The sequence below is a fragment of the Numida meleagris genome, chromosome 3 (genome assembly GCF_002078875.1).
Source record: "Numida meleagris isolate 19003 breed g44 Domestic line chromosome 3, NumMel1.0, whole genome shotgun sequence".
Lineage (NCBI taxonomy): Eukaryota > Metazoa > Chordata > Aves > Galliformes > Numididae > Numida > Numida meleagris.
This window is the reverse complement of record NC_034411.1, coordinates 78,364,643-78,390,308: the sequence shown is the minus strand read 5'-3', so window position 1 is coordinate 78,390,308 and position 25,666 is coordinate 78,364,643. Positions and strand designations below refer to the sequence as shown.

At 38.5% G+C, this 25,666-nt stretch overlaps 1 protein-coding gene across 3 annotated transcripts in view; it reads right to left on the bottom strand.

Annotated features, from left to right (window-relative positions):
• IBTK (inhibitor of Bruton tyrosine kinase) overlaps positions 1-22,477 on the bottom strand; it is a 58,575-nt gene extending 36,098 nt beyond the window's left edge. For 2 of the 3 annotated variants that reach the window (XR_002436633.1, XM_021390674.1), the window contains exons 1-8: positions 13,235-13,558; positions 9,159-9,255; positions 7,723-7,847; positions 6,015-6,125; positions 4,913-5,083; positions 3,571-3,688; positions 1,906-2,086; positions 615-738 (exon numbers count right to left, since the gene is read on the bottom strand). Coding sequence is in view for 2 of the 3 variants with exons in the window: in XM_021390674.1 (XP_021246349.1) it covers positions 615-738; positions 1,906-2,086; positions 3,571-3,688; positions 4,913-5,083; positions 6,015-6,125; positions 7,723-7,847; positions 9,159-9,255; positions 13,235-13,558 (1,251 nt within the window). In the remaining variant the exon portion in view is untranslated. Of the gene's footprint in view, positions 1-614; positions 739-1,905; positions 2,087-3,570; positions 3,689-4,912; positions 5,084-6,014; positions 6,126-7,722; positions 7,848-9,158; positions 9,256-13,234; positions 13,906-22,281 lie in introns of those variants that run through there. The other variant, XM_021390673.1, reaches the window with a different exon arrangement.

Genomic DNA, 25,666 nt, shown 5'->3' with positions numbered 1-25,666 from the left:
GGAACCTATGAACTGCTCCTCCGTGAAAGGACAATGAGGGAAGAAAATAAAAAATCCTCCTTAATATCGCAGATCTAAGAAAACACTGTTTACATATAGCTATAAATCCTAAGTTATTCACCAAGTTTAGCTGCATCTTTTCTGAGACTGTTTCTGGAGAGTGTAAAGGTGACTAGGGAGGTGAGGTAAGAGAAAACAGAAGAAAAAACAAAAACCACGCATGCTCTAATCACTTCTGTATGCAAAAGTAAGGCAGCTTCAGTCTCCAATGAAAAGATATTAGATGTTCCCAGATTTCAATATCAACTAGTGTAGATTACTTTGGTAGTTCTCCCATATCTTTTTTATTTATTTTAAAAGAACACATCGTTTGCAGCACTACACAAATCAGTTGTGTATTCTTTAGGCCTGATTTTGTACTGTCAACAAATGTTTATAGTAGAACAGTAAAATACAGTTATTTATTATTTCAGCATGCATTTTGCCTTCCTTTGCGAGGTAAGTCCTGCTTTGATTTCTTAAACCAGAGGTTCAACAAGGGAGACAAATGGTTCCATTCTCATTATTCAGTAAGCAGTTTGCTATAAGATTGGGATTTTAGGAACATAACTTACTCTTCCAGCTTCATCCAGTGCTAAAATGCAGATCTTCTGACCCCCATTTTCTTTAAGATTCTGGGTGTCTACCTTGTATTCCAAATAGCCCCCATTAACTAAAACTTTTTTAAGGTTCAGCTGTCTGAAAGAACACAAAAGGTTACAGTAGTATTTTTTCCATCATGAACAAATACTGCTTTTAAGATCAAATTATCTCTATCGTTTAGAGAAGTAGTAAAAAAAAAAAAAGCATAGGTGATGTAGTGACACTGAAAAGTTACATAAATTTAGTTATCCTCTGTCTGCTGGTATAACTAACATAACCGCTAATGATATTTTATTAGTAGACTGAGTATTTCTACTTTGTTTTTTTAAGAAGTTTTACATTTTACAATTTTAAGAAATTTACATTTTATTTTCATGATTAAAAAAATTTGCTTTGATCTTCAGAATTACATAAATTTTAATTTTAGAAGTTTCGTTTAGCAATTTGTATTACAAGACCTATCTTATTCCAGGAAGTTCTGAACCTCCCTCCAATCTAACTGTTTAAAGCCATGCAAGATAACACTTTTCAGTTTTTTAGAGTAAGAACACAGTAAATTGGTTATTTAATGATAGAAAACAGAAGTATAAATAATAATCCCTAAGCTAACATATATCAATGAATATTGGTAGTATTTGAAGTGTAGCTGAAAAGGTAACTGAAAGCTGTTGAAAAACGTTCATTACCTCTTCTTAACTGCTCATAAAGACTATTAAGAGAATGGGATTAATTAATTTAATAATAATTTGTGAGTCATAGGCACAGTTTCTTTAACCGGTTTTACATTCAAGTTTTAGCACATGGACCAGGTGGTATCACAAGGTCTCTCTTCCAACCTAAATTACTCTGTGTAGCACGCTATATCCACACATTCTTTATGAAATTCAGAGCCACACTTTCTGACTCAAAACAGAACAAAGTAACTAAACACAATAGTACATCTTCGATGCCTCTACCAAAATGCATTTAAACAAACTGAAGCCAGAAAATGAACAAAAAATACCAGTTTCAAAATTTTTAAGCCTACAGCGTGAAATATTTTTTCTTAATATTTTTTAAAACATCCTTAGTAAACAATGAATGGTATTTAGTCTCATCTAGTAACAAAAAAAGAAAAGGTTGCTGCAGTTCATATGAGAGAACTGCGAGGAGTGCCACATTACTGCTACATTATACACAAAATCTTTAAAATAGTGGCAAGTGTAAGACTACAGTGAAACCTTCACTTCATACTTCATGACAAATGAGAAAAGTAACACATACTTTGAAGCAATCTTTTTGCACTGATAGTCTGCAAGTAAATAAATATCCCCTCTTTCAGTAACACACACTGTAGCACCATCGCTTGCAGACACCAGCGACACAGAAATATCTTTATGGTGTAGAGCAGAAACTTGTCGAGGTCCAGTTACACACTTTTCTCCATTAGGATCCAGCAGATAACCTAGAAAATACAACCCACCCCAAAAAAGTATTATTTGACGTTCCACACGACTCAGTTAAAGAACATATTGCCAACCTACTTTGAAGAACCTTTGAATTCTGTAAGGTTTTCTAGGTAGTTAGATAATTCATCTTCAAAACATTAAGACAAGTAACAGATGCAGCACACGTACTTGTTAGTTTACCATGAACTCCTGAAAATATTCAAGACTGGACATAAAGAAGTAAGGCATATTCTACAGGGTCACCTATTTAATATCATTAGACTATGCAGTAGCATTGCTTGTCATCCCAAAGAAAGAACATCTACTTGATCGCATTACAGTTCACTGGAAGTGAACACTGGAAGTATTACCACACTTGCATCAACTATTTCAGTCATTGGAAGGTACTAAGCAAGCTCATCACAGAAATCACTGTAAGTGCACATAAACACAAAGGCAGGGAGCTAACGTGAAACAAAAGTTGGAGCTGTAATGTAAGGGCTCTGAAAACTAAAAGATCAGGTCATTACTGCTTGGCTGCACTGAGAGTCTGTAAGAATGTACACAGCATGACCCTGCTTTGTGCACACATACATCTGCAACCCTGTCCTGTCAGCACAGCGCTATGCCCAAACTTCCTATAGAGAGACAAGGTTTATTTTCACAGTTCCCAGCCTACAACACTCACAATCCAAGTTACTGTCTCCATATGGTACTGCATTGGGCCTTGTTCATATCAGAAGAATAAATATGCATTAGTATGATGCTTCTCTGACAAAGATATTTTTTTCACATACCTTCTCACATAGGAACACAAAAGTGTATGAACCACATGCCAGAACTGATGCAGACTATCTGCAAGTATCAGAGCTAGCTAAATTTTGTCTGCATAAAGATACAGAACTGTCGAATTACAAATCCAAACCATAACTGCAATATCTGTTTATTAAAAAAAGACAGATGCAATTAAAGTATCCCATTGATACAATGAATTAGGAAGTTCAGTAGTTGGTAACACATTTTTATTAGGTTTTCAGAATGTCAGAATAATACTGTATTAATTGAAGATGATGGTAATTATAAAAAATCTACACGTGGGAAAGGATTTCACTTCAAAAAGTTAGTACATAAAATTATCAGTAGTTTGTTTACAGTGGACAGGAGAGATAGTTTATGATGTATTGAAGACACTATCAGCAAGACTTGGGGTAATTTGCCACACAAACAGTAGCATTCAGTATCCTTAATGTTTTCAGTAGCAGCACCACACAAGATATGTAGAAGCTAAATCAGATTAGCTCCCATCATCTCAAAGTGTAAAAGTTATGTAAAATATTCTTTAAAAAAAAAAGTGTGGAGGGATGAAATCGTCAGTTTGGCAAAAAAAGAGCAAAGAGAGAAAGCTTTAACCAGGCTCCTGTTGTAGGAAGCAGATGATAGCTTTAGTACGTGTAACACCTTCTAATGGCTGTGTTTTACTTTTAGAACACTTCTACCTTACCTAGTTGGCCTCCATTCAGCCCCATGGTATACACTGCTTCCTTAGTCCATAGCACTGTATGGAATCTGCCTGCAGCCACTCCAATCACCATTCTACCTTTCAGGTTTTTTGCCTGAACCTAAGCACAAATCCAAAGTACATCTTAATATTAAGCAGCAAAGGGTGAATTTCACATGTACAAACTTCTGACAACATTTAACTTCTAAAGTCACTAAGAGTACAGTATTGGTATCAATCCACATACAGTCTATTAAATCAGGATTATTTCAGAAGTTTGTCAAGTGGGACACTAGTGCATTTATGACCAAAAAAAGAGGCTTTTTTGGTTGTTGGGTTTTTTTTTTTCCATTAATTAATCAGAACTAGAATCAAGTCTCCTTAGATGGTCTTTGTGTGTAAGACGCAAGGACTGCAAAGAACCTGTGTAATACATGCAAAGAAGACTAGAGTGCTGCAAAGGCATCATTTAACGTGTTTCAGTTTGAATGCCCTAGTGCTCTACATACTCTGTAGAACAATACACTACTAATTACAGACTTCATATTTAACTTGATCTTGACTGTCAATAACTACCTGGAAAATAAAAGGAAGTACTGTGGATACACAGCTATCACGAAGGGCATCCCATTGTTCCCCGAAACACTATCCTATTGCACTTTGGCAAATGATTCTTTCCTACTTTAATAACACTGGTAATACAATTTTGTTTTTTTTTTTCTTTTTTTCACTCCAGATGAAACTTGTGTTCAATGGTCTAATAGTTCTTATTTCCTTTTAAAAAATTTCAGAATAAATTATAAATTGAACATAGAAATATACACAAGTTGCTGATGCCGATACCCTCTCCTGAAGCCTCACAAGGTCTTGTTGGTTATTTCTTATCCCTGTTTCTATTCTTTCCAAAGCATTACAACTCCAAAATCAATAGTGCTTCCAGCAAAGGATACAACCATCATACTCCTAGATCCATCATCCAGTGATCCAAAAGGCGTCAAGGTCATTAGTCTCAAGTAATACATACTTATTATTACTTCATTTCAGTTACAGAACAATCTGGGGGAAAAGGTTTTGGGAAACTAAAGCTTGTACCATACTTATTGCTACAATCTTTAGTATAGTTAAGGTTACCAACTGAGATGTGAATCAGGACACAGAGAAGAATTTAAGATTGCAATGTACGATAACACAGAATCAAGATTTTATCTGAATTCAGATTTCACTTCAATGTCTGAAAAAGTTTAAAATTTACTTGCACAATCTTCACATTTCAATTCCTGTTGAAAGAAAAATTAAAAATGAAAACAACAAACATAGCCAAGCTTTTGGTTGATGTTATTCTTACCTGTCTAGGAACACTGCAATTAGCAGAAGGAGGAAGAATACCCAACTGATGGAAAGTATTTAGACCAAATGTGTAAACACATCCATCTTCTGTTAAAGCAACAGTATGATCTTTAGCTGCTGCTATCTGGGAGCACTGGTGGCTACTCAAGCCTTCCACGAGTCTTGGAACCTAAATAAGAATAGAAGTGTTATATTAACCAATGGCCATACATATAACAATAACAGAAAGTCATAAAAAAATATTGAAATACAGATGAAAATGTATATGAATATACAATATATTCATTGACAAATATACCATATCCAACTCAACTAGACATTAAAAATACATCCCCTGCTATCAGGGGAGACCTGCTCTGAAATCAGGGTGGAAACTGTATCTTGAAGACAACTAGACAAATATTAGCTGTTATCTTTTTGCTTTTCTTTTAAAATTATAATGAACAATAAAGGTTTCTCCCATCCATCCAAATACAGGATAAACTAAAGAAAGTTAGAAAGAATAAGGAAGCAGTTCTGTATCTTTGACTCTTAATGCCCTCTAACAGGAATTCTTTATATGAGTATCATCCTTATTTCAAAACATAGTTTCTATACCCTTTGCAAGAAAAATCTGATTTCCTAGAATTGTGTTATTAAAAAAAAAAAAAAGTGTTTAAAAGTGAGCTCTGGTCTTCACAGTAGCATTTAGAAACACAGTATCAGGTTCTACCAGATACTCAATATTAGAAATATTTAACAAAACTGAATTCTGTGCTGTAAACTTAGTGCACATTACCAAGTACACAAGGTAAGATATTTAAGTCTGAACTGTATGGTCATTATATCTGCCTTCTCAAATTTCATTTTTGTATATTGTGATAACGTACTGTTCAAATAAACTCAATAGCTGTGCAAGTCTAACATGAAATAATCCTTCCATCACCTTTCATGATGTTATTTAGTGAGGAAAGGGGAGGCCGTTTATTTAAAATCTACAGCAAAGAGTCTAGACAAGTTTTAAGAGTATACTCATGGGAACTCTAATTCAGTTTTCAGACTTTCTGCTTGATATAAAAGAAATACAATGCTAGGCTACAAACAGGATAGCATTAAGTTACCAGGCATGTTTGTTCATCACCATGTCCGAGGCGCCCTCCTTGTCCATGTCCACATGTATAAATTTGACCTTTGTGGGAAAGGAACACTGAGTGGAATTTGCAGAGTACCACCTGAAAGAATAAGGGTGGGAGGAGAACACAGGACAATTTCATTTTCTTGGATAATCTAAGAACATCTACCAAAACTACCTTGTGAACAAGTTCAGCTTTAGTAAAGATAACTTATTACAACACAGTCCGAATTTGAACATATGCAGAACAAACTATATGCAAAGCTGCAACACAGAATCTTCATATCAAGGTTTAATTAATCTAAGCAAAGGAGAATGCAAACAATCAACATTGTTACTACGAGCAACTTTCTAGCATGTTTTTATGATTATCACATTTGAATACTAAAAACAGTGATGAAGATAAATTATTATTACTGAAAACGTAAAAGCAGTGAAGAAGCATGGTTACAGACATGCATAACAGCCTACGCTGTTGGTCCTCTCATTTATACTGCAAGATCTGCCCTGAAGTTAGTTAAATTAGCCAACATGAGGTTTGGGCTTTTTTTTTTTTTTCCCTCTGTTTTCACTGTAACCACCACAAAGAATTTCATAAGCAAAATTTCATTTTGCTTATATAGCAAAGTTACAGCTGTCTCCATACAGATACAATGACTAAGCTGGTCAAAGTACAGAGTTCCCAGAATAGACTAAACTATGGCAGGCCAGTTCAGAAAAGAATTTCTCTGATTTTCTATAACATACAGGTACAAGACACAATAAGATTTAGGCATGCCTCTTGTTATTTCACTTCTTCATCAGCGTGGTAAACTTCTTTGAAAGCTAAGATCTAAATGAGGTAATAAATAGTTTCAGAAGTTATGAATTATCTGTTTATGAAAATATGAGTAAGATACTAGTGTAACAGCAGATGCACTACCAAATCAAATCACAAGTAACATAAAACACTGGCTTTAAATTTAATACGTACTACATTAACTTACTTCAAGAGTTTTGCTTATTGAAGTATGTTCAAGCAGTGGCCTCACAGGCTAACAAAGGTTCAGTTTTAAGGGTAAAAATACTGCCTCAGGATTGCTGAAGGAAACTGCAGCACAGACTGTCAGCACTGAATGCTAGATCAAGTTTTTATTGTAAACTTATAATCATTCTTAAACTGAAGTCGCAAGAAGTTAAAAGGAAGAAATTACCATTACAGGAGGTATGTTCTAACAGCACACATTGCTTTCAACACAATTCAACATATCAGAAAAAGTCATTCTCCCTTCAGTTCACTATGGGAGTTGTACAAGAGGTTAGAAGCTCAAAACAGTTAGAGGAGCACCATGCTTCTGAATTCTTTAATTATCTTCAAGCCATATAACCAAGGTTAATCATCAGCAACAATCAAAAAACATTCTCCCTGCTGAAACAGAATTATGGTTTCATTGGAGGTGATTGGGAGGTAAGGCAGCAAGAAAATAATACAGCAGGCCTCATCCAATAGTTCTCAGCTGTTCTAAGCTGCTTGCCAGATCAATGGAAACAGCTTGCTGAGAAATAACTATAAAGAAAAAATAAAAATATACAAATCAGACTCAACATTTTTTTCCATGAAAATTTGCAAAACTTGATTACACTGTTGACTGCTGTTTCCCTCTGCAAATCCTTCCACATTCACTGAGAAAGGTGTCTATGCAATACTTTCAAAATACCTGCTTGATATACACGCTGTTACGAGGAAAGAGGTCCACCAATTCAGGATGATGTTTACTCTGTTGACCTCCATGACCCAACGTAAAATTTATATTGTTTCCCCACGTGTAGACTTCTGTAAGATCTGCAATGAAAAAATATTCTCTCTGCAGCTTATAAATACAGCAGCTTCATAAACACCAAATTTGAGAACTCCTACAGTTTCTATTAAAAATTTGAAGGGGAAAGTTGTTTTTTCACCTAAAACTGAATTTGAAAACATATATTCTTATGAGAAATATGATGTCATAACAAATAAAACTTCAACTATATATACAAGATAAGCAACATTACTGACACTTACATTCCCTTTGTGCAAGATGCAAACACTTCACAGAAGAGTTACTACAGTTTTCAGAAGAACATTACTACTACCTTAGATTACACGTTCTTATTTTTCAACTTAGTGAAAAGTCCCAAAAAACGTTATGCTCTTATGCATGAAAGCCATAAGCACTCTCACTATTCTTTATTTACTCATTTTTAAAATGACTTCTTGGTTACACTGATATCCATTGTTTTCTGATGAATAGGAAACTATTAAAATGCACATTTGATCATCTTATGCAACTATTATAAGGATTACAGGAGTTTACCATATTCAAATGTTAAATTAATATATGAAACAGGATTTGCACAACCAAAGCCACTTAAATTGACTGGAAACAAGATGAAAAGACTGGAGACAAGAAGAAAAGGGTACAAGAAGTATAAAACAGCACTAAAAACAAAAGATTATGCACTCAGTTATTCCCACATGCTCATTTCCTATTTGGAGATGTATTTAGAGTGACAATAGCTAACTTATATCAAGTTATCTTACCTTAAAAGTATTCTGAAGATCCAAGAACACATTCCCCTACTTTTTGCAGAAGATACAGAAGTGATGTAAACCAGTGTACTGAATTCAAAGACATTGTCTTTGGTAACTTGATAGTGTCTCTGACAGCTTGAACTCACATAAAGATCCTGGAATGTTTGGAAGGCATCTCCGGAAACCATCTAGTTCAAGTCCTCCTGCTCAAGCACGATCAGATAGAGCTTGTTGCCTGGAACCATGCCTTTTTCAGGTTTCAAATACATCCAGGGACAGAGTCTCCAGAAAATCTCTGGGCGACCTATTAAACTGCTTGCCTTCATTTGTTTTGTTTGTTTGTTAGTTCCTTCCTTCAAACCTCTAAGCCAGTCATTATTTGTTCATTTTTGTTTCATACACAAATCTTGTGTCTACTGCCAGCACCTGCTGTTTTATGGACACTAGTGACCCAACATCCTAAGAAATCTGATAATCTATACTGTTCTAATTAGAAAAAGAAAACACTCTGTCTACACTGGTACATACATTAAGATGTTGAATAAGATCTCCTTGTAAAATACAATTTAATTTATTTCCTACCAGTTTTCTTGAACACCACATGGACTGGTCTGTCTTTCATCACAAGGTCCAAGGCTGATAAGCCTTCTTTATCCTGAATGTACAGACTAACACCATGCTGAAAGAGAAGGAGAGAAGCGGAAAGAGGGAAAAATTAAAATTAACTCTTCTGCTTGAAAAAGTCAGGTAACCATTTAAGAAGCTACATACAACTTTAATTGATCTTTAAATTTGAGAAAAGAAAATCTTCCAAATCTTTCTAGTCAGTTGTGAATAGATCTCAGGCAAAAAATGCCACATCAATAGTGTAATTTTGTTCAACTACATATATTTCATGTTAATTCATTAACTTGAATTTTATTGTACTGATTGAGTAACAAGATGTAATCAGAAACACAGAGAAAACTCACTTCAAGTTAAAGCACTGCCATCTCGGAAGGGCAAGCATTTATTAAAAAAAAAAAAAGCATTTACCAATTTTGAAGAATACATTTTCTTATACTGTCCAGTTTTAAAAAAAAATAGTTTTGACAAGCTAGAGAAGTGGGATTAAAAGTAAAAACCCACCTACTATGGTTTTTAAAACAAATAAGGAACGGTAGTTCACAGATGCTGAGAAAAAAAGACAAGGGCACAAACAGACAAACAAAATAGCAGTGAGGTCGTTTCAAAAGCAAAAAGCATTAATGGGTTATGGTTTCCCTTTTCTTGAAAGCCTCCAGGGACAGTGACTCCATGACCTACCTGGGCAGACTATTCCAATGCCTCACCATTCCTTCTGAGAAGAAACATTACTTAATATCCAACCTGAATCTCCCTTGGCATAATTAAAGGCTATTACCTCTTGTCCTATCACTAGTTACATGAGAGAAGAGGGAGATCCCCCCACCTCGCCACAACGTCCCTTACAGAGAGTGGTAAGGTCTCCTCTGAGCCTCCTCTTCTCCAGACTAAACAATCCCAGTTCCCCCAGATGCTGCTCTTAAGTCTCGTGCTCCAGACCCCTCACCAGCTTCATTGCTCTTTTTTGGGCATGCTCCAGGGCCTTAATGTCTTTCCTGTAGTAAGGGGCCCAAAACTGAACACAGTACTTGAGATGCAGCCTCACCAGTGCCTAGTACAGAGGGATGATCACCTCCCTCCTCCTGCTGACTACACTATTTCTGATAAAGCAAGGATGCTGTTGGCCTTCTTGGCCACTTGGGCACACTGCTGGCTCATGTTCAGCCAGCTGTCAACGAACACTCCCAGACCCTTCTCCTCCATGCAGCGTAGAACTCAGCACTTGGTCTTGTTAAAGCTCATACAATTGGCCTTAGCTTATCAATCCAGCCTATCCAGACCCCTCTGAAAGGGCCTTCCTACCTTCAGGCAGATTGACACCTCCTCCCAGCTAGGTGCCACCTGCAAACTTACTGAGAGTGCACTCAATCCCCTCATCTAGACCACCAATAAAGATACTGAACAGGATAGGCTCCAATATCGACCCCTGGGGAACACCCCTCGTGACCAGTTGCCAGCTGGATTTAACTCCATTCACCACCACTCTTTGGGCCTGCCCATCCAGACAGTTTTGTCACACAGCAAGAAGTGTACCTGTCCAAGCCACAGGCAGCCAACTTCTCCAGGAGAAGAATACTGTGGGAGACAGAGTCAAATGCTTTACTAAAGTCTAGGGAGATTGCATTCGCAGCCTTTCCTTCATCCACTAGGTGGATCATCTGCTCATAGAAGGAGATCAAGTGGTCAAGCAGGACCTTCCTTTCAAAAACCCATGCCAACTGGGCCTGATTTCCTGGCTGTCTTGCACATGCCACATAATTGCAGTCAGGACGATCTGCTCCATGACCTTCCCCAATACTGAGGTCAGACTGACTGACCCGTAGTTCCCCAAATCTTCCTTCCGACCTTTCTTGTAGATGGGTGTAGATATTCTATATACATACATACATATACAGTGCTCTCAATTAAAAAAAAAAAAAAAAAAAGGTGCTACCGGCATTGGTTTTAAGGAAGTAAACAGCAATAACTGAACATCCTGAGTTGGAGGGGACCCACAAAGATCACTAAGTCCAACTCCTGGTTTTGCACAGTACCACCTAAAATTCAAATCCTATGTCTGAGAGCACTGTCCAAACTCTTTGTGAACTCCGGTAGCCTGCGGCTGTGACCACCGCCCTAGGGAGTCTGTTCCAGTGCCCAACCACTCCCTTAGTAAAGAGCCTTCTCCTAACGTCATTATATGACAACAGGCAACACAAGATTTTTCCTTTTGGTCGCTGCAATAACAAGCTGCAGTCTGGAGAAAAGGAAGGAGGAGACCTCCCTGAGCAGAGACCTCATTGCTCTCTACAACTACCTGAAAGTAGGCTGCAGCAAGGTGACAAGTGGTAAGGCACAAAGAGAGACTCTCAAGCTGAGCCAGAGGAGGCTTAGATCGCGTATCAGGAAGAGTATCTTCACTGAGAGGGTGGTCAAACATTTAAACATGCAGCCCAGAAAAGTGGTGGAGTCTCCAGTCCTGAAGGTACTTAAAAGACATGTGGATGATGTCTGAGCTATCATATATGAGGAGAGCCCAAGAGATCTAGGATGCTTAACATAGAGAAAGTTCAGGGAGCAGATCTTAACAACGTGTATAAAACATACACAACTGGAGGCAGTGGAAGAGGAGTTACCAGTGGTATCTAGTCATGAGCATAGTGGCAGTGGGCATAAATTTAAATACAAGAAATTCCATTAAACATATAAACATTTTTATTGAATTGGTGTTAAAACATCGGAGAACAGATGTTTGGACTAGACAATTACTCCAAGGTCCCCCTCTAGCTCAGCTATTTCATGACCATTCTATAATCTCTTTCTGTCATTGCTGTAATACCTTAACACATGCTTTTAATAACATTGCATAGCAGAGAGACTTCAGTTAAGAAAGCAGAAGGCAGAGCACTCCCCATGACTCATTTTTCTTCTTAGAGGAATACCAACAGAGCCACCTATCATAAAGACGTCACACAGTCATGCAACTGATAAAAAAGTAAAATACATTTGGGAAAAACACTAAAGGCCTCCTGCAAGCAAATATCAAAGATACAGAGACACATACACACACTAGAGGATTAGATACCTTTTCAAACATCACATATACAGTTGCCAGTTTTATAGAAAACAGAACCACCCACAATTCTCATAAAAACATTCACTTTGAGCAACCTTAGAGAAAACCTCCTCCTTACGTAGGAGTACAACACATGAAATGCATATTTATCAGTTATCAGATTTTTAATAATTAAGAACTACTGGATCCACAACCATTTTGTTTAAACTGCTTTTTGAAAGCAGAGTGTTTAATGCTTACAGATTGCTAGTCACTGCAATATTAGAAGGCTGAACTCAAAATGGAAAAATCTCTGCCTTAAAGTTTTCTTCAAGTCAACCTGAACTACAAATATTTATTTTCTTACATGGCTAAAGGAAGCCTGAACATCTCAGTCAAATGCAGATTTTCCTGTTGCTGTACTTTGGATTGGAGGAACAGAGGGATGAGGAAGTAAAAATGAAAAACAACTTGCTAAGAGGTGGGGAAGAAACAGCAATAACAAGGAAGGAACAAAGGGAATTGAGTGGAAGCCATGGTTAAAATATAAATGAAATGAGAATACATTTAATAAAACGTGGCACATCTTGAACTGCCTTTCTCTCAAACATAAGATCCACCCAAGTTTATATTTTATGTTCTTTAAAAAGTACTAATTGGTATAATAGACTGAAGAGTCTACTTTTGCAGTATCTTTTGTCTGACATCAAGTTCATTTTATACTTTTAAGATTCTAACCCTGATACTGTTCACACAAACCAGTCTTTCAGGGAAGTCCACAACTGACCACGGATCCTTATTCAGTGCGGATTTCTCAATAGGTAAAGACAGACATCTTTCATGAATATAAAGTCAAATTTCAAGTAAATCAGTGCACTGTGATCTAAATACAGTACTAAGATAACCTTAAAGAGGCTTTCAGTCAAGTTTGAAAATCACTTTCCAATGAGTGATACAACGATACAAGACACAAAGAAAACTGCAGTTGCAAATTACTCACCTTCAGAAGGGACAAAACACAATCAATGTATCCATAAAATATACTTCTGTGCAAAGCTGTCCATCCAGACTCTTTGTCCTTCGCCAAGAGATCCACTCCTTTGGTCTCAGCCAACCAGTCCAGCACACCTTTTTTGCCACAGGATGAAGCAAGATGTAGAACGTTTCTACCAAAGGCATCCTTTATAGTTGCAGCATTGTAGCAGTAAGAAGAGAGAAAGGCCTTGATCTGGCCTTCACTTCCTCTGGTTACTACAGAAATAACATCCAAAGCATGCTGTAGAGATCGACACTTAGAAGTGCAGTCTGGCATGAGAGAATTCATCTTCACTTCAGAAGCTCCTCCTCTCCTTAAGGAGAACAACCATTAAGAATATCAAGGCACTCCAACTCAGTATACAACATAGTGCCTTTAAAAATTTGTAGTTCCAAAGATGTAAATCCAGTTTTATTGAGCTGCCATTAGAAATCTTTGTATTGTTATGTTTGGCACTTGATCCAAATAAATACTTAAAAATATATATTTTAAGAAGTCTTATTTCACCATCATATATAACAAATATCGTTGTCCATAGAAAATTCCAAAGTGAACTATCTACCTTATGTGTGGAGAGGGGGATTCCCCCTCCACACTCCCTTATTCTTCTAAAACTCCATAATTGCAAGGGAGACCTGAAAAAGAACAAAACAGAACAGATTAGTCAACTAAAAAAAAAAGTCTTTTCCCCCATCAACTGCACACAGTTAAATGTATATCATACTAGAGCTTACAAGTACAGGAGTAAAGCAGCAAGGGTTAACTTACTTGTCTAATGTCATTCGAGCTTACAGTCAGGCATTTAGCCAGTCAAAAAAGACATGAATCCCGTCCCCACCCCAGCCCTGAAAGTTAACTCCTCCCCTTCTTTGACATATATCTTTGAGGCTACGCGATGAACCAGAAAAAAAAAAGTAATCTAAAAAACAACAACAGAAATTTCCTTTCCCAGTCACCTCAGGACCCCAATAATTTATTAATTATCAGAAAGCAAGGACTGAATGGAAGGACTGCTGAGGAGAAAAATAACCAAAACAAAAGAAACCCAAGCAGGCGTTGAATACATCTTGGCTCTGTCAGTCTCACCCAGGAGGAGGGAGGACCACCACAGTCACCCTTTGCCACTGCAATAAAGGATTACCGCTGCTCCAGGTTCTCTTCTTGGCCACAAAGCCCACCATCTCCCTACTAAGTCTCTTCTGCACAATGAACAGCAGAGTTCCTTTCTACCATTTCCAGAGCTACTGACAATGGTGAGAGGGAGGACAGCAAGAGGGGCAAGAAAAGCAACTTGTACACAGATGCAAATTCAGACTGCTGGCTGCCTGCAAGGCAAAGGTCTAGAACTCCTGGAACCAGTAGGAAGAAATGAAGTTCTGGATTGGATGGGGAGCACATCTGGGCACACTTAAATGCGGGTATCTTTGGGGTGGGGGGGATGTGTAGGGCAAGAACTATGGGGCTTAAATACTTGAATGAGACATACTTCAGAGGGCTGGAGCACCTCTCCTATGAAGAAAGGTTGAGGGAACTGGGTTTGTTTAGTTTGGAGAAGAGAAGGCTCCGGGGAGACCTCACTGTGGCCTTCCAATACTTGAAGGGAGCGTATAAACAGGAGGGGGAACGATTGTTCACGAGGGTGAATAGCAATAGGACAAGGGGGAATGGTTTTAAACTGAGACAGGGGAGATTTAGGTTAGATATTAGGAGGAAGTTTTTCACTCAGAGGGTGGTGACACACTGGAACAGGTTGCCCAAGGAGGTTGTGGATGCCCCGTCCCTGGAGGAATTCAAGGCGAGGCTGGACGTGGCTCTGGGCAGCCTGGTCTAGTGGTTGGTGACCCTGCATTCAGCAGGGGGATTGAAACTCGATGATCTTTGAGGTCCTTTTCAACCCAGGCCATTCCATGATTCTATGAAATATGTATACTTTAATATACATGCATTATGAATATGCTCAATACACCATCTTTCTTTGGCATGTACTTCATGAAAAGTAAGCAAGACCTGACAGAAGCACTCATAGGCTATTAAAAATATGCAGTTATATTGAAGTGGTTGTCATGGTTTTATGATTTTTGGTTATCAGTATTCCACATCATAACACCATGTAGTGCACTGGGAGTTAAAGAGTTAATGCTCCAGTTCTGTGGATCGTGGATAGTGCCGGGTACCTGGTTCTCAGAAGAGAAGAAGAACTACATTTCCCAGAGGACTGTTCGCTGTTCTGTTACCGTTTTCCGTTCAGAGGGAAAGATAAAAACTGTTCACATATCACGGGACGTCCCCTTTCTTGTCCTGGCAGCATCTCTCTCCCTAGCCGTCTCTCTGCCAGCATTAGAGTAAGACCTTTTGGTTTTTGGACACTCATTTTATTTGTTAGTTTCAATTCCAATTATATTTTATTATACTATATTATATTGTGTTATTCTGCATTCCGATATCTTATTTAGTAAATTAGTTTGTTTCTCCTCAGATCGTCGCTGCTGTTTTGTTTTTAGGCCCATCTTCCCACCCTTTTTCCCTTTTCCCTTTTCCTGGGGTGTGGGTCTGTGGGTTCCCCTGCCCACGGAACCGGGCCGAACCTGCCCATAAACCACTGACAGTGTTACTGTAAATAAATACCAGACAGAACAAAAATCACAAATGAAACCATTTAAACTAGAAAAAGTGAACTACAGACATCACTGATGCGCTGCATAGTGCATACTGGTATTGAGTCCCAAAGAACTTCACACTTACATTTCACACATCAGTGTCAAACTGAGTCAAGTACTATTAAATCCCATGTCAAACTTCTTGATGGTTTTGCTCACTCTTAGAACTGCAGTTTAAACTTGTTCAAACCCTGAGTAAAATATGTCAAAAGAAGTCAGGCAACACCGCCATGAAAGATGGATAAATAAAACGGTTAACAAATCCTCAGAAAAAATAATCTGTTCTTTTCCCAGCTCAGCAATCAACGTAAACCTAACCACACTCACACCAAACTCCTTGCTCTCCCCTTTAAAAGCACGCTTCCATTGTTTTTCAGGTACTGAACACATAACCATATTTTACTATGTCACTATCTGCAAAGGTATGTCACAGAAAAATTACTTTGGCTGGAAAAGAAAACATAAGCCCCATTCCTCCTATTTCAAGAATTATCGACAATTGCTACAAAGTTCAGAGCAAACACAACTAATGAAATCTAAACTTTCAAGATAATTTTTCTCTTGAATGCACAAGTCTAATCCAAAGACATTAATTTAAACATCTGATGACAAAGCCTCTGACAGTTATTTTTCTAACTCATTCAGAAAAGATTAAATACTTGGAATGGAAATCTACAGATCACAATTGTTTACTATGTACTTTCAAATCAATTTCAAAGACTAGGGAAAAAAATAGTTTTTATTCACTATAATTTAGTCCCTCATCCCTGTCCATTAGTAATACTTAGAAATATCTCAGAGCCCAAACATGACCACAACCATTTAGCTTACATTTGCCACAGTAAGTTTAAGTTCACCCTGCTTTCCAACCAGTACACGAGCTTCTGCAATAGCACAAAGTTTAACCCATACCTGTATGGACTTCTCCTTCCACCTTCTTTAAAACCTTATATTATGAAGTGAGCCACTGTCGCAGACTTGAAATGAAGCTTTAATTTCAAGCACATGGCCTGATGCTGCTCCAAGGAATCAAAGTGTGACATGTGACTACTGTTGGCAGCCAAGATTCCCAGGGCACCAAACTCTTCTAAATAGTAACCATTCTAAAATATATTGGGATATCTATTGGAAAAAAACTATCAATACTTCACCGGGTAATAAAATCATGCTGTGAAGAAGAATTTTATTTTATGCCTTGTGAAGCACATCTTCAATAATATTAATTTTTAAGACACTGCTATTAGTGCTACAAAGAAAGAAAAGTAAAATCAACAAGCACTGAGAAGAAATACTCAGAGAAGTCACAAAGAAAACTGACTAATCTCTGATAGGAAGTGGCACCACCACTCCAGGCAGCAGTCCTGCCATGCCCCGTGGCATACCATCCATCCCTTGGGCTGATACTCATCTGTTTACACCACTGAATTGCATGGCTAAATGATTCAGAAGGAAGAACATCCTTGTTCCAAAAAAAAAAAAAAAAAAAAAAAAAAAAAAAGAAACTACACTATGAGAAACACTACAAGAAATGAGCACACAAATAAGAAAAACTGCCTCATTAAAGCACCTGAGCTCTAGCCTGAGACCGAACACCCAAATGAAGTCCTGACTACCACGCAGTAATTCCATTATGATGATACTACAACTATGTGAATTATTTCTTTATAAGTCACTCTAACCCAGCCCTCCTTACTACAGACACACAACAATAGATACTCCATTAGTACATTGACATATACTCCTTGAGTTTCGAGACAGAAGGCCGTCGTTCAAGTTTTCAACCCTCTTCAACAAAGACTGAGACATCAATAGCACAGTCATGTTATTACACCTGAAATGAGTTAATAATCATATCTGACTATTTTTACATAGGAAGTAGGTCCTTAAGTGAAATCTTAAAACTTTAAAATTGTGAAGCAATGCTCACTTCTGTGTGAAAACCTTGTAAGTGGTGTTACAAATGCTTAGTTCTAGTACATGAAGTCCCAGCTGAATCATCAGCACTTAAAGGAAGCTCAAAACGTGAAGACTATCAGAATTTTTTTAAACTTGGAACTTCAGTGGCAAGAGTATATGATGCCTTTGGCTATATGTTTGCTTTTTATTTGCAGCTATTTCTGTAGACCTCTCATCACTAACTATATTCATGTTATAATACTAGCATTTTCCTAATGCTGTAATTATTGAAAGACAAATAGGCAAATAAGATCATCAACCTTTAAACATTTTTGTTACACAATGGGTTGGAATTCAAATTCTTTTTAAGGTCACAGTTCCATGGTGATGTGGAATACCGATAACACTGTGACACTCAATTAACGTTTTAATTATAGAAAAGTGTTCACACACCCCCCAAAAAAATGAGGAATTGGAAATATACTCAGTCTATCTCAGGTTTTTTCTTTCTTTCTGCAGCAAGTGGTTTTCTGCATTTTCTCCAAAAGACTTAACACGCATGCTTACAGTACAAGAAAATTTAAAGGATTACAACCAAGCCAGAGGCAGTTTCTAAGCAGTAATGAAGTCTTTGTGGTATATGGCCTCCTGGAAGTGAGTAGGTAGAGCCCTCCCACTCAGCTCTTCCCCAGAGAGGACAAAGCAGCACCACACCACAGGTGTCAGACCTCCTCCTGGACAGCACATTCACCCAGCCACTTTCTGGTAGGTTAGCAGTCTTTTAGTCCAAAGGTTCTGTTTAGCTCTTTTGTTACCTAAGATGCTTCCCAGAATAAATAAGCACATATGATCAATTACATTCTGGCAACAAGAAATCTCATAACAATTAGGTAGAAACAGCAGAAATGCCAGTAAAGAGGCAGCTCCTACTACAAGTGTTTCTTAGGCACTGTCTTTCAGAAGCCAAATGCATCAAAGGCAGAGCATACACAGCAAAGTTTTTGTGATGCCTAGAACACTGACAGTCAGCACAGAGAGATCACAAGCTAATGGAAGAAGGAAAATACCAGACTGCTCACTTACACACCTGTAAGATCACATTCTCAACTAACACGTTCCCGAATTTCCTTCTTTTTTCCACAGAGTTTGTTTGCTCCTGGCTTAAAAGCACAGGGGTGCTGACAGAAGAAAAGGGTAACAAATCCTATCATACGCTGGATGCCAGAAAGAGACACTGAAGCTGCCAAACTAGGAGGCACATTTAATACTAGAATTCGCATGGTCTTTCAGATTTCTTCCTGAGAAAAGCCTATCCTCAGTATTGTACCTACCAAAATCCAACTAACATAGATGTGAACACCACACCAAAGCAGTGCACAGTAACTGCTGTTGTGTTTCTCTGGTCCTAAAAGCACAGGAGACAATGGTCCTGGCACAGAAATGAAAGAGAGAACTAGAAAAAGAAATTCTGACAAGAATTCACTGCTACTTTAGGACAGATTGCTGGTTTAGCATCTTCTATGTGCACTGCATTACAGTAACTCCATTGACAAATTAGGTGCACTGCTTTGGCACCCAGCTCCTGGCTGTTTGAGTACAAACATATTTCTCAATACCTTATTTGATCATTAAATTAGCATAACCTGCCCTCATCCCATTCACGGTTTTGGAGGGATTTATTTAAGTGGTATTAATTTCTTTCTAAATTTTAACTAGATCTAGGATGTAGTTAGTGAAAAAATTACCCAATATTTGGCTCTCCTACAACAAAAGTAGGAGTTTCTATTTTCCATTAAAAAAAAAAGAAGCCTGAAGTTTTCTTGTCAACTCTAATAATCCTCTTATTTTTTTAATAACATAAATTATGTGGCCTTAAAGGCACCAAATTGATCTACTTTTCGGTTTGACAATAAGTTGCTAGAAGCTTACATGAAGATTAACAACAGGCAACGTCATACACTTCAACGAGGCAAATCCAGCCTTATAAGGGCATTCTGAATTCTTAAAGATTTCCAGGGTGGTTTTTTTGTTGTTGATGTTTTCATTTTTGAACAAGTATGCTGACATCTAACAATGTTCTCCAAGTTGGTCCATTCAGACTTGTTTCATAACATCACAAAGGATGTGTAGCCATAACAGCACAGTAATGCTGAAAATACTTGTCCCCAAACCAAACTTTACAAACAGACTACTTGATTATTAAGCTAATAAAAATTAAAAATAACATAGCTTTAGTTCCATAAGCCGAAGATTTTGTTTGCTAGCATGTTACTGATTTTCCAGGGTTTTCTGTTGATTAAAGTCTTACCTAAAGACAGCTTTCACTAATAAATATTAAAGTAGCTTAGAATGAGACCAAAGACCAAACTGAAGCTAAATGGTAATATAACAATTGTAGGTAGCACTGATGCTAAACAGCGTAGCCTTAAGGATGCATTGCAAGAAGCCACTGAACACAGATGAACTCCTAGATAAATATCAAACACACCTTTCAGCTACAAGCAGCACACTGACCAAGCCTCTAAAGAACAATAAGACTATTAATTCCTATTCATGAGATTACATATCAATAGAGTGTTTAACCTATTCAGAAACCCTCTGCATGTTTTATAACCCCTTGAACAATATTATTTGAATATAAATATATTCTATAGGGGAAAACATGATAGAGTATACAAGCAAAAAAAGGGGAAATCTAAGTTATACAGTATCTTGGGTAATTTGGAAATAAGATGGCCCCAGACAGAACTCTAAAAACACTGCTCTATCTCAACTATTCTACAGGGGTATTGCATTCACAAGACATAGAAATTAAGAGATTTTCTGTTCTCAATACACAAAGCATCAGATAGAACTGTACCTCTAGCTCAGATATCAAGTTTTAAGAGAAGCTGATAAACAGAAAAGAATTGTGAAAAAAGGAACTAGAACTCAAAAGGTTTACAAAACAATCTGTGAGTAGAGGCTAAGCAAACTGCATCTATTTTATTTCTCAGCTGTGTTTTCTGCAGACCACATGGAGTCCTCAGACAAGGTTACTGCATGAAGAGAAATCCATCTATTACCCCTGACAGCAGGATAAGTAGTCACTCCTTCAAATTTCATGTAAGATCATTTATCAGGAAGTACTTTCAAATGATAAGCTGAATGCAAATAACACTACCCACAGATATTCTCAAAATTGACTAGACAAGCAACCCAGCAAGTTTTAGATATGACCTGCCTACAAGTAAAACAACGAACAATATCCAACTCCATCTAGAAAGCAATGGGTTCCACTACGCCTGCTACGTTCCTCTGCCATGACAGACCCAAGCTGCTTCCTTTAATAGCCTAGGGACTCTGCCACCACCCAGAAGCCCTGCAGGAGGTGGCCTCCAGAGGTTCTCAGATTCTCTGCAGCTTCCATCTTCACAGTGATGACAGCATAATCCTTATCAGAAGGAAACAATTAGTGATTCAGCTCTTTTGACAAAAGCTCTTCTTTTAAGAGAAGACCAACAACTCTAGTCCATTTGCTTCTGACAGTGCCAACACTCTGAATTGAAGGCAAACACACTTGTCAAACAAACACGTACCACTGATTGCTAAAAACGGCTACAACACTTCAGAGCAAGTTTATTCATCAGAAAGAACAAGGTATCTATCTTAACAGCACATAGATGACAAACTGTGAAATACTATGCTTTGCTTCTAGAATCGTAAAATAGCTTATGTTGGAAGTGACCTTAAAGATCATCTAGTTGCAACCCCCCGCTGTGCACAGGCTTTCTGGAAATACTGAAAGCTGCCCATGTTTAGTAACACTATCAAAAAGGGAAAACATACAGGAAGTGGTAACAGAGTACAGAGCCTGCAGTTACGGACATTTCCACAACATACTGGGACCCTGCTCTAGATGTGCAGCTTATTTGTCTCACAACAAAAGAGCAATGGGGAGAAAATGCTTCCTAGAATTTACGATACTTAAAGCTATGTCAGATAAATACATCAGGTTAAGACCTTCGGTAAAGCACTTTTAAAGAGCACCCAGACAGGTGATTTAATATTTATTTATTTCTGTAAACCACATGTTGCGGTCAGTGTCCATACAGACCGACAACTCCACTGACCACGTCAGCAAAAGAAGAGCCGGGTGCCAAAAATCGGGCAGCTGGCCCTAACAGGTCGGCATGGAAATATCCTCTCGAGCCAACGACGAGATGTCAGCCCCTCGGTGCTGCTGCTCAGAGAAAGAACCGCTGCGGGCACCGCCACCGAGAGGGCCGGCAGTAAGCAGGCGGCACAGGAACCTCCAGCTAGGGAAACCAGAGGCCGCTGCCAGAGCACAAGGCTGCCTACCCGTTACCCGCGGCCCTACCCCCTCAGCCACTGCCCGGCAGGGATGAGCCGCGCCGCCGCCCTCCCCCCAGCCCGGCTCCCTCCGGACACATCAGCAGGTCGCGGCCCGCCCCTCACCAGTCGCTAGATGAATGGACTCGGGCGGGCAGGGCGGGACGCGCGCTGAGCACCGCAGGAGCTCATCCTCAGTGAAAACAGAGCAAAAGCAGGGCCAGGCCGCGAGAGCTACCGCTGCACCTCAAGCGGTGGCGGCGGCGACAAGCCCCTGCCAGCGGAGCAGGGCATAGGGACACCGCACCCCCGAAGAAGGAAACAGCCGATTGGCCGCAGCGCCGCCGCACCTCCCGTGCCGATTGGTTGCGACTGCTGACTAGGCTCCGCCCCTCATGGCGGAGCCTGGATTGAATGACAAGTCGAGGCGGGAGGAGTTTGGAGGGGGCGGGACCTGCCGCGATGGCGTCACTGCCGAGGCGCGGATTCCTGAGCGATGGGGGAGTTTAATCAAAATGGCGGGTGCTAGTGTTGTATGGATTTAGTGTGCGTGGCGTTGCGAGCAAGGGGGTGGTGTGTCGAGAAGGAGCAGGTGGAAGGGAAAACAACTGAGTTCCAATGCAGTCCAGTCCAATCCAGTTTTCTTGTCAGTCTTTCTGAGGAAAGGAAAATTGTGGCCACACAGCTAGAAGTGCCAGTTGCAATGCAGCGTCTCTGGCCATGAGGAAAATTTCTGGCAGGGCATCACCTCCCTGGGGAACTCAAACAGCAATCACTCAGTAACCTGCCAACAGACCCTTAGAAAACAACGAAGTGGGAGAAAGCACCAAAGGGCTTTATTGAGACAGATTTCCTGAAGTCAGTGTAACTCACCCTGACACAGCAAGTGCTCGCTATGATACAGCTTAGTTTTTGTGAGGCTTTTCACCCCACAAGCTTGGTATGGCACAAGGATTTGAAAAATTTTCTTCCAAAGAGATTACCCATGGTAAACTCCATGAGGGCTCGATTCAGTTCCACTTTTTAATTCATGTTTTGGATGATGTAATAGGAGACACACATCACAGATTAATCTGAAACAGGATTCAAGGTTAACATTTTAGGGTGGGAAGCCAGGAACCAAGATAGGTGATACCTAAAGTAAAATGCAGAGTAAAAGAAAAAAAAAATCACAGATCACTTCCAAAATAGAAAGATGGACTGTATTAATATTTTTGAACAAACACATAAATTGGCAAAGACAATTTCATCTTCAAAGACACAGTTTTATCCCAGAAGTGGTGCAAGCACGAAGGAGTTTGAAACAGCTTAGCTATTCTTTAATCTCAAAACATATGGAGTAGAAAAAAATGTGTATATTCATCAGCATCATCCAAATGGAGAAAATAAAAAGAGTAAAAGAGTAGAAGTTTTATATTGGTGAATCACAGGCATTTTTATCCATCTCATCTGACCAAGTTAACATGAACTCTGAGGTCTGCTTTCTGTATTTCACTGTACCAGAGGTTCAGTTTTCCAGCAGTCAGTCCCCTTTGTAACTAACCTTGCATGCTGTGTGAAATTTATTTGTGTGTTATTTTCCTAGTGATAGCTTTTTTCTTCTTCAGTCATGAGCATGTTTTAGAGGTGGCCTTGCCACAAGTATGCTGCCAGCTGGCCTATGAACAGTAATGACCATCTGGGGAGATAAGGAGGTCCAAATACAGCTGAAGTCAGCCATAAACAGTGCTTTGTTGTACAATAATGAATTCAAACTAATAGCTGAGGCAGGCATCCTCTGCAGAGGTAAATAGAGCAGCAGAGAGATCAAGAGCCTTAAAGGAGAACAAGGTCCAAGACAACCATAGTAGATTCTATATGGGAAAAGTAATTTTTAACAAGCTGGAGTACCCTTCAGGTTCTTTCATACAACTCAGAGTACATCTGTGAAGAATACAAGAATAGGACCTGATACATTCAGCTGGGTCAGACAAAACGTTGACAGAAGAAACAGCAGTCTTTTAGCAGGTTTTTTAAAAAAAATAGAAAAACAGGATATTAACTGCTTTACCTATTGTTTATTGTTGAGGCTTTTCTAATTGTTCCCAGCTCATAGGCCAGTAAAAGAAATTCCTGCTATTTTGTTTCAGCTCTGCAAAGCGGACAACTAGTGAATGCTGTTCACAGGATGAGGATGATGTAGTTTGATTTGCAGAGGTGTATTGAGATGATAATGTAACTTGTTATAAAACAAGAACAGTTTAACTTGAACCTCTGTTTAAATTATTGGTTTTGTTGTTTATCAAGACACTAAAGAATCTTTTCTAAGTGGATGGTCCAACAGCCAGATTTGTGAATACTTGATGCGTGTAGTACATGCCTGACCGTTCAAAACTATTTTTTTTCCCCAGTCTGTGGCAGAAAGTTCTGAATTATCATAAATCAACATGTTATTGTCACAGGAAAAAATGTGTCTCTCACCATCACTGTGACCTTTTATAGCAGTTTTAGATTTGCGGTTGAAAATCCCTCAAAAAAATGGAAAGGGCAACAACATCCATTTTGAGAGGCTCAATTAACCTATGGAGTGTATTTTTTTGTTAGCATGCATCTCAATTCATTGATAGTTGAGGGGGTTATAGGTTGACTATGCTTCAAATGTGTATGCTTACTTAAGGCTAGGGAAGATCAGGCTGTAGGGTGGACATTATCCCATTAAGCATCCTTCTGGCAAGCTATGAATCCTTTCCAGTCTTCCAGTGAAGTCTTCAGAAATACTGACATAAAATTCTGTTGCTTGTCTACTGTCCCAAGCTTAAGGCTGAGGGAGTACTTAGCGGAGAAGGTATAAGTCACAGTAAGGAAGAAATGTATTCTGTACTTTGTGCTGTCACTGTAACAATCTCATAACAGACTATTAAAATTGATTCTGAATGTTGAAAAAAAGATAGCAATTACTTTTATCAGCCAGTAATCTAAAAGTTCAGTCTATATCAAAAAGGAAATAATTACTCTTTTTCAGCTACAGTTAAGTGTCTAGTGATGGATTTCTTCTTTCACATTTCTATTTATATGCCTCAGCTGGCCTAATTATTACCAGTGTCCTCTGGAGCCTTGAGTAATAATTCTTATTGGCAGCAGTAATACTTTCTGCTGAGGAAAAAAATTAATCAACTCCAGGCTTATTTTCTTTTTATACTAAATAAATTCCTCGTGATCTTTCCATTTTATAAACTTGAAAAGAGCAGAAGAGTATAAAGCATTTGGGAATTTGCGTTAGAGAGCTAACAGTGGAAGATAAGACCTCTTCACAGGGAAGATTTTTGCTTTGCCATGCAAAAAAAACCAAACTACTTATTTATCAGAGTCGCACACAAGAAATTTATTTTTTTTTATGTATATACCCCAGTAATGTATCTCCAAATTTATAAAGCATATATTCATCTTGCATTAAGAAACTCTATCAAGAAACTCAGAGAGACAGGTGTACTAAATTCCATAATACCACCTGAGAAAAGTGTGGAGAAGTCTG